Genomic DNA, 18,913 nt, shown 5'->3' on the forward strand with positions numbered 1-18,913 from the left:
TTATTCATATAGCACCACTTAACAATCAACAATTCTTGTCTCAAAGCACGTTATATTGTAAGGTTGTAGGTGTACAGTGTTAATCTAGGACAAATGTTCACTCAGATTCATTCATGAAGTGAATGCAAGTCGATAACCAAAGGTGGGTTTTTGCCATAACTGACTGTATCATGAGTGGACAGACATGGATGTAAACCACAACTGAACTGTTTGGCTGAGTCAAAACAACCATAGCAGTGATTCTAGCTTAAAGATACTCTGGATATTGTTAAATGTGCAAATACAGTCCATAAATATTTAGACAGAGACAACTTTTCACTGATTTTGGTTCGGTAAATTTCCACAATGAATTTAAAATAAACAACTAAGGTGGAGTTTAGTGCAGATTTTTAGCTTTAATTCAGTGGGTTGAACAAAAAGATTGCATAAAAATGTGAGCAACTAAAGCATTTTTAAAACAAGCCTTCATTTCAGGTAGCCAGAAAGTAATTGGACAAATTAAATAAGTGAAAATAAAATCTTAATTTCTAATACTTGGTTGAAAACCCTTCGCTGCAACGACAGGCTGAAGTCTTGAACTCATGGACATCACCAGATGCTGGTTTCCTCCTTTACTGCAGCGACTTTTAGTTGCTGTTTGTTTGTGGACCTATAGTCTTCAACATATGAAATTCACACTCAGTTGGGTTAAGATCAGGTTGACCATTCAATAATAACAGAATGAAGGAATTACCCAAATTTCCCCCTGGAATAGCCTTTGAGCCAACTGTCCAATTACCTTTGGTCCCTTTAAAAAGAGATGTTTCAGTAAACAAGGAAAAAAACAACAACGACAAAAACAAACCTAAACTTGTGTCAGTGACCAAATATGTCTATGGACCTAACTGTTAGATGTCCTGTTTCAAGAAAACACTTTGGAGCCACTTGAATGCATATACAGTATATATATATATATATATATATATATATATATATATATATATATATATATATATATATATATATATATATATATATATGCACAGTGCTATGTACAAATCAAATAAAGGTTGGAAAAATACAAATTGTACATGGACTACACTGGTCAATGACTAAATTGTCCAGATTTAGACCAGATCTGGGTCCTACCTGTGATAAATGTCAGCAGGCTTCAGCCACCCTTCTACATATATTCTGGGTTTGTTCAGTGCATCATCAGTTCTGGCAAGTAGTCTTCTCTACTCTTTCTAAAGTTTTAGGAGAGCCATTTGAGCCATGTCCCTTTGTTGGACTAGTTGGTACCGTCCCACAGGGTAGGCATCTGAACACAAATAAAGTTGAAAACGATAGCCTTTTATACTCTGTTAGCCAGGAGACAGGTGCTGTTGCATTGGAAAGACTCCTCACTCCTTTCATGTTCACATTGGATCATAGAGGTTATGCAGTATTTTAAACAGGAAAAGATAAGATGCTCCCTCAAAGGATCTACATCCAGCTTCTACACTACCTGGCAACCATCTCTGACATTTACTGACAAATGGAAAGATGGATAGTTGCCTCTGTACAATTTGTGGAAATGTCCATAAATGTCAATTTTCCATCACACTGCCTAATTTGACCCCCCCCCCCCCCCCCTTCCTTTGGCAGACAGGAGAGTGGGGTTTCAGTTTATAAGCAGTATGCTATTGTTGTGATTATATGATTTCTTTCAATGAAAAGACCTTGATTAAAAAACGTTACAAATATTTTCATAAATGTTCTAAAAAAACAACAACAGGTTTTTACAAGGTTTGGAGCTAAATGTGGAAAAATGTTGCTGTTAATGTTTCAGTTTACAAACCGCGCCCCATAGTACTCTGTGTAGAGTGTTTGTAGATGTCAACATATTGTTTGGATGATGAAGTAAAATACTTTTTTTTAGCTTCCAAAATATTACATGTGCCTTTATAGCTCTTGTAATTCATATATACTGAGAAATACTGAACTTTTACTTTTCTCAGGATATGCCCATCATTTGTTTTAGGTGGGTGATGCTTGAATATAAAGGTTTTTCCAAATATATTTATTTCCACTGAAAGGAATGAGAGTGCTGGAGACGTTGTTACAATTACTGTTGGTTTCATTCGAATTTGGACCGTGTCCCCTGCTTTAGGGAAAAGCACGAAGCATTGCCATGTTGCTGATAGGCCACGAGGTGTGACGCTGTCGTGTTGATTGGCCGAATAATGGCGGTTGAAGAATGCAGTGATTGGCCATGTGAACATCCGGTTCTGAAAAAGCCGGTAGAGGAAGGCGGGGCATGAGTTTGGGAGCCGCGGCTAGGATTTTCTTCAAGATGGCGGCGCGACGAGAATTGTGTTAATTTAGAAAGGTAGATAGTTGCCCAAGAGGAGATACCCGTGTCATATTTATCAGTGAGTACGCCTGTATCCCAAATATCTGGCTGTTTTATGGGTTGCTGACCTTTGCGGGTTTGCTCGGTGAGCTGTAGCTCAGCTCATTAGCATTGATGCTAACCTTAGCAGGGGCCCACTGTGAAGCTTCGGGCTGAACAGATGCGCTAAAGAGTGGTTGTTCCCCATTTTATTCAAATGTATAGTTTGCATACAACATATTCAAATTCAAAGCCAAAACACGTCTATTTGTCGAAGCTATTTTTACGTTAAATATCGTATTGTAATAGTAATAAAGTTGTGCTTTCTGACATTATTCTCACTGGTCCCTTTTTTCTAGCTTCCACAAGATCGCAGTGGAGGATGATCAGTGCCTAGATCCCATATTAAGCTGAATGCATTGTGATTTCCAATAATTGAGACAGTGATTCTGAAAGCTGTCTACATTAATGAAAAGAACAATGTAGTCAGCTTAGCATATTCACCTCTGGTACGTGGCCTATGCAGGGATGTGCTTCTGCATGCATTCTGTGTTTAGATAAGAAGATAGCCTCTCACTAAGTAAAGAATTTAAAATTAAAATTTCAGTCTATTTAAGTTAGCTATATATTTATAAGGAAATGGAGATAGATGATGTTCTACCCCCTCTCCCCTTGGAGCCACCTGATGATTTTGGCCTAGATGAGGGAAGAGCACCTCCACCACCTCCCCTGCAAACGTCCAGTGACGCAGAGGTAATGGACGTTAGCTCTGGTGGTGATGGATACACATACACCCCAGGGGACGGGGAAACCAAGACACAGCAGCCCCTCAGCAGGGGCTCACTGACTTTCTGTAGTCATCTCTCAGATGAGGCCAGTCCCGCCCCACCGTGCCCCAGAACAGCCCGCCATGCTCCCCCGGTCACCAAGTTTCTGCCAGATCTCAAGCTGCTCAGAGATGTTAAGATTAGTGTGAGCTTCACTGAAAGCAGTAATAGCAAAGAGAGGAAGGTTTTATATACAGGTGAGAGGCAGGAGGCAGGGAGCGAGGATGGCTTAGAAAGTCTCAATGGTGAGTTGCACGACATGGCTAGTGAGCAGGAGGTAGCCGAGGTGACTGGTGGAGCAGCAAATGCTGCAGGCAGAAAGTCAGAGGACACAGAGGTAGATCTAGAGAATAAGGTTGAGTTTGCTGTCCTGGATGAGTTGGATGACCTCTACGAGAACTTCCTGGAGCCCGACGATGGAGAGCATGGAGGCTTTAAGTCTGACGTCATAGTTCAGCAGGAACAGGCATATGACGAAGTCACGGCTTATTCTTATGAGGTATGACTGGACTTTTATTTGCAGTATCCCCTTTTAGTGACAACTTTGCACTGAGTTTGTCCTTTGTTGTGAAATACATAATAATGCAGGACTAATGCAGACCACAAACACTACAGTCACTGCAAGTACAGTACACTTCTTAATGTCATATTTCATCACTCTTCTGCATCAAGCTTTTATTTATAAAAACAGGACCAAATGTTTAAGTAAATGTTTGATAACCAATGTTTTTTTGTTTTGTTTTAAATCACTGAAAATGTGAAGTGTGAAGCTGGAAGAGGTCAGTGTTTTAATTTTTACCTTCAATAGCGGAGTCTGCATTTGACCCAAAAGATCTTCATATGATTTTCTAGTAGGAGAAGTTACTGTTAGACGGATGAATTCTGGTGAGATCCTTAGAGAATCCATTTTGACAGGCTCACTGTGATTGGTCGGACCAGCTGGTACTTTTGAGGAAATATTGGCCAGTAAAATCACAGCTGTGGAGCTTTGGTCATTTTTTAACGTGCCTGCCCTTTTCCTATTTTCAAGGTAATTTTTTTTTTTTTTTTGAAACCTGGCTAGTTAACAGAGGGGCATATCCTCTCTTTCTAAACTCATAATTGCTTTTATGCACCATTTTGCAGCTGTAATGTTTTTTTCTATATTTCTACAGAGTTACACACACACAAACACACAGTCTGAGAAAAGACTACAAAGAATTCAGTACTCTCTAGAACTGCCCAACAATCATCATCTGCTGGCCTTAACCCTTCACTCTTCTAGGAGGAATTTGACAATGATGTCGACGCTCTGTTGGAGGAGGGCATGCCAGTCCCAAAGAAGATGCGCCCGGCAGAGGATAAATATGGTGGGGACAGTGATCATCAGTCAGATGGTGAAGGAGGTGTTCAACCCATGATGACCAAAATTAAGACTGTCCTGAAGAGTGAGTTGGGGAGGGGCCTGTAGTCTGAAGTATACTGCAAATACTGTCTTGTATGTGCCACATATTTGTCTTATTAGTTACTTTTGTTTTTTTGTTTAAATAAACCATCTGAAATTGTAGGAAATTGATTTTATCTTTTGTATATTATATTTTTGTGTGTGACCTATGGAAATAACCTGCTCTCCTTTGAGACACTGCTTGGTAGATGTGCTCTCTATAAATACACTAGACAACTAAGAAGTCCTCTGAAAGGATCACACAGTCTAACAGCACATGGTCATTGCTGTCTTTGAGTGTTGTTGTTGCATTACACAGAATGACCTACTAAACAAGTCTGGTCTGAAATCCTAAAAGACAAAGCAGAAATATTTTCCAAATTCCTTAAAGTTCCTTCAGAAATCATTGTTTGAAGTTTCTATTTTCAACTTCAGAACCGTGTCTCACTTTTTCTTTTACCAAACTTTAAATTAATGTGGTTGCATTGGTCGCATTTTAAAGGCAAATTAATGAAAAGACTTCACCTTCCCAGCTAAGAAGCATTTAGGCCTGTTAATGATGGTTTTGATGTAATGAATAGCAAATAGTCTCTCAGTCTTCACCCCATACCCATGAGCTGAACATGATTCGGTCTCAAAGTTAAAAAGCGATGTCTTTTTCACAGGGGACAAACTCCCATAGATTTTTAGCAAGGTGCTTATTTACAACAAGGTGACCTAAAGTGTAATGATTACTGCTAAGAGTGAGAGGGATATCATGCACCTACACTGAAACTGTAAAGAACTTTTCTTTTCAAAGTAGCAAAATATTTACAGAAAAATAAATTCTTCTAATTTGCCTTGAATATCTGACAAAAACCTCACACGTGTTAAAGTCTTAGTAATGGTTGCTGTTCTGGCTTTTTTGATTTGTTTTGGATTATATTTACATGGAAAATGAAGCAAATGAATAAAAATGCCTTCGATGTTTTTTGAATGAATGATTATTACAACTCCTAGAAATGTCAGTATTTAGTATTACTAATGAGGTATACCACAAAGTGTACTATGTAGTACTTATATTTACATTTGCATTTTCTTATGTACTAGGTCGGGGACGTCCGCCCACCGAGCCTCTCCCTGATGGATGGATAATGACATTCCATAATTCAGGCATTCCAGTCTACCTGCACAGAGAGACCAGAGTGGTCACTTGGTCCAGACCGTACTTCCTTGGCACTGGAAGCATTAGGGTAAGAACGGCATAAATCTCACAACTGTTTCTGTTTATGAAACTGGTGGAATAAAATTTAGCTTTGCTTACATTAAACGTCTGCCTGTGTCAACACTCTAAACAGATTAGTGACAGATTTTGCTTCTGCTCTCAGTTTGGACTAAAGTAGTCTGCCACCAAAAGCCTAAACTCTGCACTGTTCCTCGTCTGTTTGTTCCTGATTAATCTGAGTTAATTCACATAATACAAAAGTAACAACATTTGATGTGGTGTTATTTTTGTTGTTCAAGTTAGTGTGAAATTAGTGATTTAAAGGGCTTGGGAACCCTGCCAATACTGACAGTGTTTGAGGAAACAAAGGCTCAAATGTTTTTGCCTAAAGAAAACCATAACGACACTGTTTTCCCCAAAACGCATATCGGCACTGGATGAGCTACATCTTGAACATTTTACAGCTGGGTAAACATCACTTTGAGAGATTTTACCTTATTTATTTAAAGCCTATGGACACTTTCCAGGTCATTTTAAAATTAGTCTCAAACTTACAGCACTGTTAACATATTGTTCAAACAGAAACACGACCCACCTGTAAGCAGCATCCCCTGCCTACACTACAAGAAAATGAAGGAACAGGAGGAAAGGGAGCTGAATGGGGAAGTGGTGCCTGATGCAGAGGAGTCTGTTGTCAAGCCTGCTGAGGAGGCCAACGGGGGAGAGCAAGTAGGCACATCAGATGCTACAGCTGAGGACCAGGATGTCATGCCACCCTCCAGTCTCCCTGGTGAAGGTCGGGATGGAGAAGGTACCACTGACAACAGCATCCAAAATAAAGAGTCTCTTCCCTGTGACTCTGCACAAGGAGCCTTAGGGCAGGTCAAGGCCAAAGTGGAGGTGTGCAAGGATGAGTCCATCGGTAAATAGCTTCCCACACTAGCAGTGACTTTTGAAATGTTCTTTTGTTTGTTTGCTTGTGTTTTGCTACAGTAAAAGACATCATCTGACATCTTGAAACTTCCTTGCAGAACTTGAAGAATTTCGCCTGTACCTGGAGAAATGCTTTGACTTTGAACAAGTGACTGTCAAGAAGTTTCGCACCTGGGCTGAGCGAAGACAGTTCAACAGAGACATGAAGAGGAAACAGGCAGAGTCGGAAAGACCTATCCTGCCTGCCAACCAGAAGCTCATCACACTGTCAGTCCAGGACGCTCCTACTAAGAAAGGTGCCAGTACCTGTGATTCATACTGTGTACATTTCATACAGTTTGGGTGTAGATATTAAACATATCCTGTTAAGTTTTTGTTTGTTGATGCAATGAATTGTTTGTTTCCACAGAATTTGTTATAAATCCTAATGGAAAGTCTGAAGTTTGCATCTTACATGAATATATGCAGCGTATCCTCAAGGTTCGCCCTGTTTACAACTTTTTTGATTGTGGTAAGTTCCTCTTTCTTAAGCGGCCAAAGGTAATACAGTAATTTACAAGGGTGTACTACGAAGCAATATTAGCAGGTTAGCTACCTATGTCAGTAGCTCTCTTTTTACCTTATCTTAAATAGACACAACAACTGAGCTGTAACCTGGTGTTGGATCTGGAGCAAAAACACCGGGTTAACATATAAAACTGCTATTAAGCAATGTGAAAGCCCGATATATGATCTCTGATTTGGTTTTATCAAGCAGCTAATGCACAGACAGTCAAATTCATAGTACGCTATTACTTCTTCCACTCATTTTCTATCAGGATTTTTTGTGCATAAACTAGTAAAAGTGTTTTTGTTTTTTTGTGTTTTGCCTGTTTTTGATGTTGACCTTTTTGGAATATCCATTTTAATTTGCCATTCTTTCCACAGAGAACCCAAGTGAACCCTTTGGAGCGTCAGTCATTATAGATGGAGTCACATACGGCACAGGGACTGCAAGCAGTAAAAAACTTGCCAAGAATAAAGCTGGTAATTCTTCTTCTTTACAATATTGGACATTTGATCATGTGGTTGATATTGGTCACAGCTTAATATATAAAAAAATTATGGTGTTGTATTAGAGGTTGTCCTTTGGAATTGGTATAAATTAAAAAAAAATCAGCATAATGACCTTAAAAAACATGTCAAGCCCCTTTTCCATTAGTACCTACATCACGTAGCCACGACTTGACTCCAATTCACTGGTTTTCCATTGCAAATGAGCGCCACCTAATGTGTGTTTTCGTTGTTATAGCAATACATCGCATGTTATTAGAATGCACCACAAACGCTACAACAAAGGTGGACGTTGAGGCAGACTCGGGGGACCCCGGCGTTGTTCTTTGTGGTCCTGTCATTCGTTGCCGGGTTTTTTAAAAATGATGGTTTTGATTTTCGTGAATGAGAGAGGCTCTCATCACTCATCAAGTGACGCAATTGACCAGCCAATCAGTGGCAGTGGAGTCTGACGACATCACATTTTAGTACCTGCTCAGACCCGGCCGAGAAGGTACTAAAAAAGTACGTGGTACCAGGTAATATGACCTAATGGAAAACCCTGAAAACGTGGTGAGTCGATTCGAGTAGGTACTGATAGTAAAGGGGCTTTAGTTGGATGTATCTGCTTTGTGAGAGAGAGGTCTTCTGAAAAGTCAAGGGGTTACACTTTCTTACACACTGCAGCTCCAAGAACAATCTCTTTGTTGCACCTCCCCACAATGGAGCAAGATAACAGTACACTGTATTACATGTGGTAAATATTTGCACATTCACCTGCTGTAAAATCTCACTGGGTGTTTGCAGCTCGAGCAACACTGGAAATCCTCATACCTGACTTTGTGAAGCAGACCTCGGAGGAGAAACCCGTCGAAGGCGATGAACTGGAGGTACTTTTTCGTTTTTTGACATTTTTTTCTGTGTGTATTTCTTTTTTGTCTTTTTTTTTGTTGTTGTTTACTCTTGAAGCAAAGCTAAATCCTGATTCTGAAGCCAAGATTTTCATATAATACTTCCTTCAAATGTAAAACACATCTTTTTAGAGTTGAAGATGACACAGCAGTGGTGACATTCAGTGCATTCTCTCCTGCAGTATTTTAATCATATCAGTATAGAAGATTCAAGAGTATATGAGCTGACCAACAAAGCAGGACTACTATCGCCATATCAGATTCTTCATGAGTGCCTTAAAAGGTAAAGTAGATTTGAGTATTTATTAATATTGTTAAACTGTTATTGTTAAAGCGATGTGTGTGTCCTTTTTTCTTCTGTCTCTCTCTCTCAGGCCTCTTTATGTCACCTGTTGTGGGATTTATACTACGACTGCGTCCATATTGTTAATAGAGCAGCTCTGCATGATTAACTTTTCAAAATGATCCTTACTATCTTTTACTGGCCTTATTGCAGTCTTTGATTTCATCCTCTATTTGAAACAAGCTGTTAGAGTCCCTCCTCACCATCTTTCTTCTGACTGACTGCTCCTTGTATATGGATTGAAACAACTGATTGGCTGTGTGCCCGAGATGCCAGTGTTCAGGATATCATCCAGAAACATAAGTGGGAAAATCAGTTTGAAATGGATCATTTGGCTTATTTGTACAGACACTGGTTTTATTATCGGTAACTGTTTAATATAATCCTTTATCACATATATATGACAGAAAACAAGGAAAGGCATTTAACTCAAATGATAAGGTGGAGCTGCTCGTCATCAAGATGAGAGAATGAAGTTCACAGCTGCTGATTGGACATTGGGGTGTCTGTGCAAAACGCAGACAGATTTCAAATATCCATGTGAAAACAAATGTTTGTTCCTTACTGCAGAAACCACGGGATGGGGGACACCAGCATTAAATTTGAGGTGATCCCGGGGAAGAACCAGAAGAGTGAATATGTGATGACATGTGGGAAACATACTGTGCGTGGCTGGTGTAAGTAGACCCTAATCTTTGCATTTCTATCTGGCGAGAGCATAGCTGGGTGTTATTTATAGATAAGTTCAAAGCAGCTGTCAGAATTGCTTTGTAAATGAAGTCCATATTATTACAATTATTTTCCTTTTATTTAGTTTTTTTAGTGGACCTGTTTTGCTAATGTAACGCAGACACTAAAGCTGATGTGCCAGAATGTCATGCTAAAGAGAATGATTCTTTTAAATACAAGGGGGCGAGCAAGCGAGTCAGACACCAAGCGCACAAAGATGAAGCAGGTCTGATCGGAAGCAGTTTATTACCAGGCCAGGGAGCATAAAAAAACCTACAGAATAAAATGTTGTCTATATAGTAAAACAATTCTAAAACCCATAAAAATACAATTTTCTACATCCACTAAAATCCCCTGATGTAATCATGCCACATGTTCATTATGGGTCCACCAGCAGGCCAGGAATTCTTTCTCCAGAGCGGAGTCCACAACAGTCTAGTCTCCAACAGACAAGGAGGAGCCTCCTATCCCTTCACTAGGCCCATCACATCCCAGCCCAGCTTGCGTTCTGCACCGGAGTCCATCATGCAATGCCACCACGGCTCCCCTCGCATCAGCGCCCTGTAAAATAACAAATAGGGGCCAGAACAATCGTCCCAGAAGTGTCCCTGGCTTATAGCCATGGCGTCCCTCTCCCAACCCGGCTGCATCTGGCGAACAAGTGGAGACACTACTCACAAATGCAGGAGGTATACTTCTGCCCTGCTGCTAATCACACGCGTTTGTCTCCCACTGTCGCCGTTCCTTGCTGTCAGGACTGCGCCGCCACGTCTCCTGATTAGGTGTTGCACCCCACGGTCAGGCAGCGGGTCCCTCTTTTCACCTGGCCTGCTCATATCTGGGGCCTCTGTCCTCCCAGGGCTCAGCTAGCCTGCTTTTAAAAGGTCTTTACACAGCACCTCTGGAGACACCCATACCTCAGCGGGTGATCCCTATCAACTAATTTATCCCATTTTCAGCCATTCCACAGTGGATTAAAACAATGTCAAATAACACACTAAAAACATGCAATACAAACAGAATAAAATCATGCAAATAAAAACACTAAAAATCAGAATAAAACCAATATAAGTGATAAATACAAATTTTCACTGTGACACTAACATGTGAGTTTCAGTGACAGGTTATTTGTATTTGTCATCTTTGTAACTAGGCAAGAACAAGAGGGTTGGCAAACAGCTAGCATCTCAGAAGATCTTGCAGATGCTACATCCTCACGTCAAGAACTGGGGCTCACTGCTGCGCATGTACGGCAGAGAGAGCAATAAGATGGTCAAGAAGGTAAGGACTGACAGCTGCTGTAAAGTCTTAAGAGAAAGCATTGAAGATGAAGAAAATTGTTTTGGTCTCTAATATAGTTCCTGTGGGTTTTAAGTGTCTTTAGATAAGAAGATACCGTTTTCCACAGAGTCGCAATCTCCAGCTTTAACTCAGCATTGTGCATCATAGTTTTTGTGACCGATACAGAAGGGCGCCTGTTCAAGTACACTGATAAACAGTGGATGCTCTACTGAATTGGAGCAAGTGGCAGTCAATCTTTTTCAAACCACAGTTCATTTTGGGTCTGAAAACAGGATGAAGAGCAAGAAGATGCCGTTTTAAGATGCTGCTTTCTATTAATTTATTTAGGAAACTGGGTGTCTATGACAGGAAAAAAGATGTGAGTGGGTCAGTGCTGGAACATTTGAAGTGTCCAGCTAAATAAAGCTGGATCCTTTGTTAATTACAGTCGTAAGCCCAAAGTCACTACTATGCATAATAAAATAAATGAGCTTATGTGATGACAAAGCTCTGCTCCTAGAGTGTTGGTCAACAGCGGATGGGCTGCTACGTCATTGATTTTGGGTTTTAAACCAATGACTGGGATGTAGAATTGAACCAGTTTTCTGCACATATTGAAATGGTACTGCCATGTGTTGATGAGCTGAATAGCGTGTTATCATGAAGTGTCATGTGCTATGTCGTTATAAAATGATCTTACTTCTCAGGAGAGCTCCGACAAGAGCGTGATCGAGCTCCAGCAGTATGCCAAAAAGAACAAGCCAAACCTTCATATCTTGAACAAACTGCAAGAAGAGATGATTAAACTGGCTGCACAGAGGGTAGGAATGGTTCTTACTGGGATTTTAGTTCTAAAAAAAAAAAAAAGAAAGGGGGGGGGTAATGTTTAGCTTTATTTTTTTGTAAATAAAAAAGACAAAACAAAGGAGTGTAACTTCCAGTCTTTGGTTGGCCAGACTGCATGTACACTACCCAAAATCTTGTACTTGAGAATAATTGTTTTTGTTATCTTGCTTGTTGTACTTTAATTATTTTCTCTACCAGGAGGAAACGAGGAAGAAACCCAAGATGACCATAATGGAATCTGCCCAGCCGGGGAGTGAACCCCTCTGCACTGTCGACGTTTAAATCTCAAATCACTGATGAACCACAGCACTGAAAACCAGTCACTGTCAGACATCACACACATGCACACCCCACCATCCACCACTTAATTATGCATCACTGAGATCTAAATGGCAATATAGTAAAGGGTTGACCAGGCTGATATTACTGCTTACTTCCTTCACTTGTTTTAATTGGTTAAGCTGGTAGAAGTAAGTGTTGGACTGAACAGACTGTAGAGCGAATATCGTCTACCTCTCTAGATGCATCCTAATTACAGCAGTAGGAGAACCCCCCTCCCCCCCAGTGTCCAGAGAAGTGACCATTACTTGATAAGATGAACCACATCAAAATAGATTTGCATGCCTCTTAAAGTGGAGAAAGCCACTGCACACACTGGTTTTATTTTTGAAGGCTTGTTTTCACCAGTCATGAGCGCATAGTACCAGCAGCTGATAGTTTTCTCTGTGCTAAAAGTATTTGAAAGGGACTACTAATACTTGTATTTATACCGTTCATTTAATTGGAAGCAAAGTTCCTATTTTATTTGTTATTTTAATGGTAGGTGTTATGGATGTGGTGAGTGATGATTACAGCTGTGTGCGGTCTTGTTTGTCCCCAGAATTGACAGATGCTGTCTTTGGTTTGCACGTTGGCAACATGCGGTGTGAAGTGCTCACTGTTGTTACACACTCGTGTCCTGTCAGATGTTTTTGTTGACTGTTGCTTTTATTCCTGGAATAATTCCTAGTGGAATATTTGGGCTGACTTTTTCTTGAGGGTCTTGCCTTTTTCATTTGTTTCAGTAAAAGACATAAGCTAGAGCCCACCTGATGTCTTCATCGCTGATACCAGTACAGATTGTTTTATGGAATACGAAACTTCAGTGATGTCAGTCGATATTCTTAACAAAAATGCATGTTTGTTAAATACGACTATTAAAAAGGGACTCCTTCATTTAATAAGTAATGAATTTCACCGACTACTAACCCAGCTGTGAAGCTGGAGGTACTGTTTGGAAAAAAAAACTGTGACACCATCTCTGAATGATACCAAGCTACTACTTCTAAATTATCTTTAGTATAAAAGGGCACGCACATGTGCCCATACAAGTATCTGACATTAGGCCTAAGCCGGTGAAGGTCAGGTTCTACAAGAGCTTCCTGCTACATGGTGACACTGCAGTATACCCCAAGCACAGGGACACAGTACTGTAACATGTTGGGGATCATTTCACTTATGCGCTTAGTTCGCACTTGGATTTTTATTCATATGCTAATGCCATGCACAGTTGCTAACCACAAAGCGCATTTCAGTTGCTTTTCATTTATATTCTTATTTTAAAAAAATCATGTTGGTTACATGTTGCCTTAGTTAATCCATTTCATGAAGGGCTCAAGAGTATGTATTGTACATTGGACCTAAAACACCCTTCAGCAGGAAGTGGAAAGACCAATCTCTATTTACTTGATAAAGAATTTAAGATAGTGTTTTCAGTTAAAAATGGCCAAGAAACGTCTCAAGAAAATGCCTACAACTCATCCAGATTTGTAGGATTCACCTGAATGGACTATTTTGTGTACGTTTGCCATAAATTGTTTTTTTTTTTTCTTTCAAGGCAAACTTGTAAAATTTAGTTGGCACTGATGTAAACAACAGCGATAAAGTCATTCAGTCCAACAAGCTGATGAAACTGTGTATACCAAAGCTTATAGTCTTATGCATTTTATAGAAAACTCAATGTTGCTGTGAACTGAAGAGAATATGGACTAACAGGAAAATGCATAGACCCGTCACTTGCTGGAACAAAATGGAAACTGCTGTGCACTCAAGTATTTGCCCCGCGGTTTTTCTACAAGAGGACACATCTGTTTACCCAAGGCTCCTGTGATAGTACAGATCACTTTACGAATGTGCTTTCCCTTTGTGTATGTGTTTTCATGCAAAGCCCATAAGTGTCGGGGGAGGGGGGGATACTGCTTCCATGCGTTGCTGTTAAGTTGTACCAATGACTTGTTTGAAGTGTTGCTGCCTAGATTATGAAGTATGTATTGCAACCTGAGCTCCATGACTTTGGTGATATTTGTTATGCAAAATAAAAATGTCTTGACTAATAGCTACAAGAGCTTTTGTTTATTCAGTGATTGAAGGATCAAAACTAAAAAGGGGGAAGTGAGCTGAGGTGGTAATTTATTGGTTAAGCTTTTACTGTTTGGAATAACAGAAAACACAGTATTAGTTTGAAAATTAAACTTTAGGTCAAAGCTAACAAAGGTTCATGCAAAAAGACACTACAGTTATCGCTCACTGTGAAAACTGGGATTTAACTTGTGTTACTTTTTGGCTTTACAAATATGTAAATGACAATGTTAATTCTTCAGAGTACTGTGTGGATACATTTATAGAGGAGGAAGCCCAATTTGCCTATAAAACTGAGTCTTCGCTGTAGTCCACTCTCTCCAGCAGCAGAATCATCTCAACATGCATGGTTTGAGGGAACAGATCCACGGCTATGGATCGCACTGGACGGAATGGGGCTCCATGAACTCTGTTTGATGGAGCTCTGCACAGACTGAAGGAAAAAACAATTCCACAGTTGGAGTCACATTTTAATTTTTTTTATTTTGGCTTATTTTCTACTACAAAATTCACTTACTCAATGAAGTTGGTCATTGCTGCCTTGGCATTACATGATACATAAACCAGCCTCTTTAAATGCTCTGCTCTCCTGATTGCGAGTATCACCTTTGAGTCTAAGGAAACAAAGAAAAAATAATCATCTCTTACTACAACCATCTTAACCTGAGTAGATCTTTTGATCATAACGTGCACTCACGTAGGCCTGCTCGTGGTGGATCTACGATAGCAGTCGCACTGGATGAAACGACAGCATTGAGGATGTTGGGGAACACATCCTCAGCTTTTCCACAGTGAAACTCAACATTACTGAGACCTTAAAAACACAAAAAATAAGCGAGGGATGCAGCATGCATACAATTACTAAAGTTAATCACATCAATACCACAACTTATGCGCTTTACCCAAACTAAATGCTACAAAAAGATAAAAGTGATGATGTTCGTGGTGCCTACCATTCAGCTTTGCATTAACTTTGGCATCCTCCACTGCTTCCTGGCACATCTCAATCCCTATCACCTTTTTCACCCTCTAGATATAAAAGTGGGTGGCAAAAAAAGGCAACATGAAACCGAGTCAGTGTGCATTTGTCCTGCTTCATGACTAATGAGAAAATGCACACAACACCTATACATTGACAAAAAAAAAAAAAACCATTACCTTAGCCAAAGAGATGCCAATGGTTCCTGTCCCGCAGCACACATCCAGTACTATGCTGTCCTGATCCAGCTGGGCCAATTCCCCCACAGCAGAGTACAGCACCTCTGCAGCTCCTGTATTCACCTAGTACACAGAAACAGATTGTTAATGGAGGCTGAGCACCTGATGTTAAAGCTGGCAAACACAACTGGGACCATCGTCTACCGTACCCGAGTGTCCTAGCCACAGATTAATAACAAAACAAACAAACATAAGATGAATGTATTAAATTCACAGTCACTCCAGCCTTGTGGGATATTTTTGAGTTAAGCCCTGTATTTGGAGAGGTTTCCACATTTTAGGAATGCCTGCAAAAAAAAGGTAAAGCATGGTGAAGTACAGTGATCTACTTCTGTTTGTTAGGCTCTGTGATGAGCCTTAGAAGAGCCTAGCTAGGGGGTGGGGAACTCCAGGCCACGAGGGCCTGTCTCCTGCAGGTTTTAGATCTCACCCTGGGTCAACACACCTGAATCAAATGATTAGTTCATTACCAGGCCTCTGGAGAACTACAAGACATGTTGTGGAGGTCATTTAGCCACTTGAATCAGCTGTGTTGGATCAAGGACACATCTAAAACCTGCAGGACACTGGCCCTCGAGGCCAAGAGTTGCCCACCCCTGGCCAGAGGAGTACCATTTCACCCCATCTGCAGAAGGATAACATGGTGAGATCAGAACTTCAGAAAAGGATTACCATGCCTGCGATAACATGTGTTCACTCATCCTCACAGAAAGAAATCCTGAAATATTCTAGTTGCAAACCAGACCTCATAACTTCCACAACATGCAGCTTCTGCTCTTCCTCACCTGGAAGAATGAATGCGGAGAAATCCTGAATTTCAAACCAAGCATTTCTTCTTGAATGCAGGTCTCTCCAACCACCAGCTCACAGGGGAGATCCTCTGGGTTTGGAGATTTCCTTAACAGGCAAAAAAAAAATACAAGAAGTTACATAAATAGTCAGAGTATTATTAAGATGACATTCAGTCATTAAATTCATACAGATTATGACTTACTGAGCATGTAGTTTAGTTTTACCTTTGGCCCTCTCTAACAAAGTACAGAGAGGTCACGCCGCTGTCTTTCCCCTCTCCTTCTGTGAAGTACTCCTTCATGGAGTTCTTTAAAGCACCAAGTTCCTCTTCTTCAAGTTTCTAAGAGTCATTAAACAAATGAAGCGAATCAAAAGGGAGACCTTTAACAGCATGGGGCGCTAGTTCAGTTTCAACATTTCATCACCTGTGGGTTGAAGAACACCATGGCCATGGCATGTTTGGTCCTCGTAGTACGTACAGTCAGCTGCTTCCAGTGTCCTTCATATGTCTCTGGGCTGTACACAGAGTATGGAGTTGTTCTGTTTGCAAAAATCACAGCCAGACTGAGCGATTAGTCACTTTTAGACAACTTGCTTTGTTTTTTTCCACTTATTTGTATCATATTTCTCAAATAACATGACATGTACATTATGAATTTGATCTTTTTTTATTTAGGTTCAACTACTTTTTCCAAGCAGCTTTAGTTCCCCAAACTAAACTGTTCCTAGATCCTCACGAGCACACATAATAATACCTGATGAACTTTTGAAACTCGCTGACCATCTTCTTGGCCTCTGGCGGCACGTGGCACGTGTCAGCCGGCCCCACCACAGCACAGGACCCTCCCTTGTATTTCCCCAGGCGGAAACCGATGGTTTTATCCTCGCCATCTGCACCCACCGATATGAGGAACTCGCACTTGTTTCTGTACTCTGTCTGTCACGATCGGAAACCGGGTCAGAAGGATGAATATTAAATTATATACAATATTTAGAGACATGAAAACAGCTGAGAGATCGTGAAACAGAATAAACTTATGTACGTCATTTTCCATCTCTAATTAGTTACTTTTTATTTTGTGCTTTGCCTTTTTTCCATCCTGTTTTTTTTTTTTTTTTTTTTTAACTGTTGCATAACCACCTGCCTTTTATGGACAAATAAAAGCAACTATTCAAAGTATACCTGTGTAGGAGACGGTCGGAGGGCTTCCAGAGGACAACACATGTTGTTGTATTTCCCTTTCTGTGCAAACAGCCACGGCACCATGGCTTTGTTGGTGCTGCCGATCTCTCTGAAAGAAAACAAAGGTTTAACTTGTACGGACATGTCAGCAAGTCCCATAAAAAGTACAACATGACCTATAAATAACCCCAAATCTGTATTATATTACACTTACTTGGCCAGCTTCTGCAGAACCACCACCACCTCCTGTTCCTTCCTCTTCAGCTGCTCGTCATAAGAGATGTTCCACAGAGGTGTCACGACGTTGGCGATCTGGACACTGAGCGGCTCCTCATCCTCGTCCCCATCATCTGTTCGTTTGCATGGGGGCGCGCTCTCCCCCTCATTCTCCTTCCTCTTTCTCAAGATGGGGTCTGCCTTGGGTTTGGCCAGCTTGACACTAAGCACCTGGCCCTTCCACTGCATGCCATGCACCATCTTCATGGCCTTGTCGCGCTCCTCCTCGTTCTTGAAGGTGACGAAAGCAAACGTCTGCCTGCCAAACAGCTTGATTTTGTGCGGGTTGAGGCCATGCTTGGCCAAGAACTTCTTCAGGTCATTGAAGCCTATGAACCTGGGCAGATTCCTGATCTCCACTTTGTAGATCTCCGACGTGAACAGGTCCTCTTTGATGTAGCGGTACACGCCGGGGTCAGGAGCCCCCTGGCTTTCTCCTTCAGCCTGAACATCAGGCTTGGCAACATCATTTTTGGAGAGGTCATCAGGCTTCTCCTCCAGGGAGAGCGAGGCTGGAGTGATGGCCGCTGGGCTGCTGCTGATATCTGCCATCACTGTGCTGATTCCTAAAGCACCAAACAATAAGTAGGCCTATCAGGAGCTCGCATTCACGGAGTTAAAACGTGAAAAAAGTCTCATACTCTACTCTCAAGCCTGGTTTAGGGTATTGTGCAACTTTCAAATAACTGCTACAATTAATGTGTCACCGTGACTATGTAAAACAATGCTGTTACTCTACATAACAGTACATGCACTTACTGCTTTTCAGTAATTATGTTTTGGTTATATGGCAAACTGAAAGACTTGATGTTAGCTCGAGCAGGAAGTTACATTCTTTGCAGTTTCAGAGGAAGTACGTCGGTATCTTAACGGAACACTTTGTGTAGTGCGCTGTTTTTGACTAGCGGTAACATTCCACGAGAGCTCCTTACCTTCCCGTACCTCTGTATTTACTTTCTGCTCCACTTCTATTGAGCAGGCGACGCCATGTTGATTCAAGCACGTGCAGCTTGAACTATGAACTTTGTTAAAGTGACAGGCATCCCAGCGGCTTTAACTTTGTGTACCTTGGTCACTTTCATAGATAGGAGGGTTAAGAAAAGCTTTGCACATCACTGTCTACACATTGGTTTACGTCCTTAAGGTGTTGTGTTACTGGTGTTAC

At 40.9% G+C, this 18,913-nt stretch overlaps 2 protein-coding genes across 5 annotated transcripts; one reads left to right on the forward strand and one right to left on the reverse strand.

The window, feature by feature from the left end:
* Positions 1-2,253: 2,253 nt before the first annotated feature.
* On the forward strand, positions 2,254-12,469 carry dgcr8 (DGCR8 microprocessor complex subunit). Its single transcript, XM_026187156.2, has 14 exons — positions 2,254-2,393; positions 2,713-3,679; positions 4,445-4,607; positions 5,693-5,835; positions 6,390-6,729; positions 6,839-7,036; positions 7,150-7,251; positions 7,668-7,766; positions 8,580-8,662; positions 8,866-8,966; positions 9,597-9,703; positions 10,909-11,036; positions 11,744-11,857; positions 12,081-12,469. Exons 2-14 carry the CDS (start codon positions 2,993-2,995, stop codon positions 12,162-12,164), a joined length of 2,349 nt encoding a protein of 782 aa, XP_026042941.1. The 5' UTR covers positions 2,254-2,393; positions 2,713-2,992; the 3' UTR covers positions 12,165-12,469.
* Positions 12,470-14,258: 1,789 nt separating this feature from the next.
* Positions 14,259-18,913, reverse strand: trmt2a (tRNA methyltransferase 2A). 4 transcript variants are annotated; one of them, XM_026187158.2, is made up of 12 exons: positions 18,691-18,913; positions 17,687-18,314; positions 17,473-17,581; positions 17,045-17,226; positions 16,715-16,829; positions 16,514-16,629; positions 16,283-16,394; positions 15,438-15,560; positions 15,233-15,308; positions 14,977-15,093; positions 14,797-14,893; positions 14,259-14,712 (listed from the first exon to the last, which is right to left on the reverse strand). In XM_026187158.2, the coding sequence occupies exons 2-12, from the start codon at positions 18,298-18,300 to the stop codon at positions 14,565-14,567; spliced, it is 1,809 nt and encodes a 602-aa protein (XP_026042943.1). In that variant the 5' UTR covers positions 18,301-18,314; positions 18,691-18,913; the 3' UTR covers positions 14,259-14,564. The 4 variants fall into 4 exon arrangements, with proteins under 4 accessions (XP_026042943.1, XP_026042942.1, XP_080164899.1 ...); XM_026187157.2 differs by having other exon boundaries at positions 18,681-18,894; XM_080308773.1 differs by lacking the exon at positions 18,691-18,913 and adding an exon at positions 18,580-18,689.

This window comes from Astatotilapia calliptera, chromosome 12, assembly GCF_964374335.1.
Source record: "Astatotilapia calliptera chromosome 12, fAstCal68.1, whole genome shotgun sequence".
NCBI classification, from domain to species: Eukaryota; Metazoa; Chordata; class Actinopteri; order Cichliformes; family Cichlidae; genus Astatotilapia; species Astatotilapia calliptera.

Excerpts from the sequence above, each read along its gene's own strand:
- dgcr8 (XM_026187156.2), top strand. The coding sequence starts at position 2,993 with ATGGAGATAGATGATGTTCTACCCCCTCTCCCCTTGGAGCCACCTGAT. Across the intron at positions 9,704-10,908 it reads ACATACTGTGCGTGGCTGGT|GCAAGAACAAGAGGGTTGGC; the intron begins GTAAGTAGACCC and ends CTTTGTAACTAG. Across the intron at positions 11,037-11,743 it reads GCAATAAGATGGTCAAGAAG|GAGAGCTCCGACAAGAGCGT; the intron begins GTAAGGACTGAC and ends CTTACTTCTCAG.
- trmt2a (XM_026187158.2), bottom strand. The coding sequence starts at position 18,300 with ATGGCAGATATCAGCAGCAGCCCAGCGGCCATCACTCCAGCCTCGCTC. Across the intron at positions 16,830-17,044 it reads GAGTTTCAAAAGTTCATCAG|AACAACTCCATACTCTGTGT; the intron begins GTATTATTATGT and ends TTTTGCAAACAG. Across the intron at positions 16,395-16,513 it reads TTTGTTAGAGAGGGCCAAAG|GAAATCTCCAAACCCAGAGG; the intron begins GTAAAACTAAAC and ends TTGCCTGTTAAG.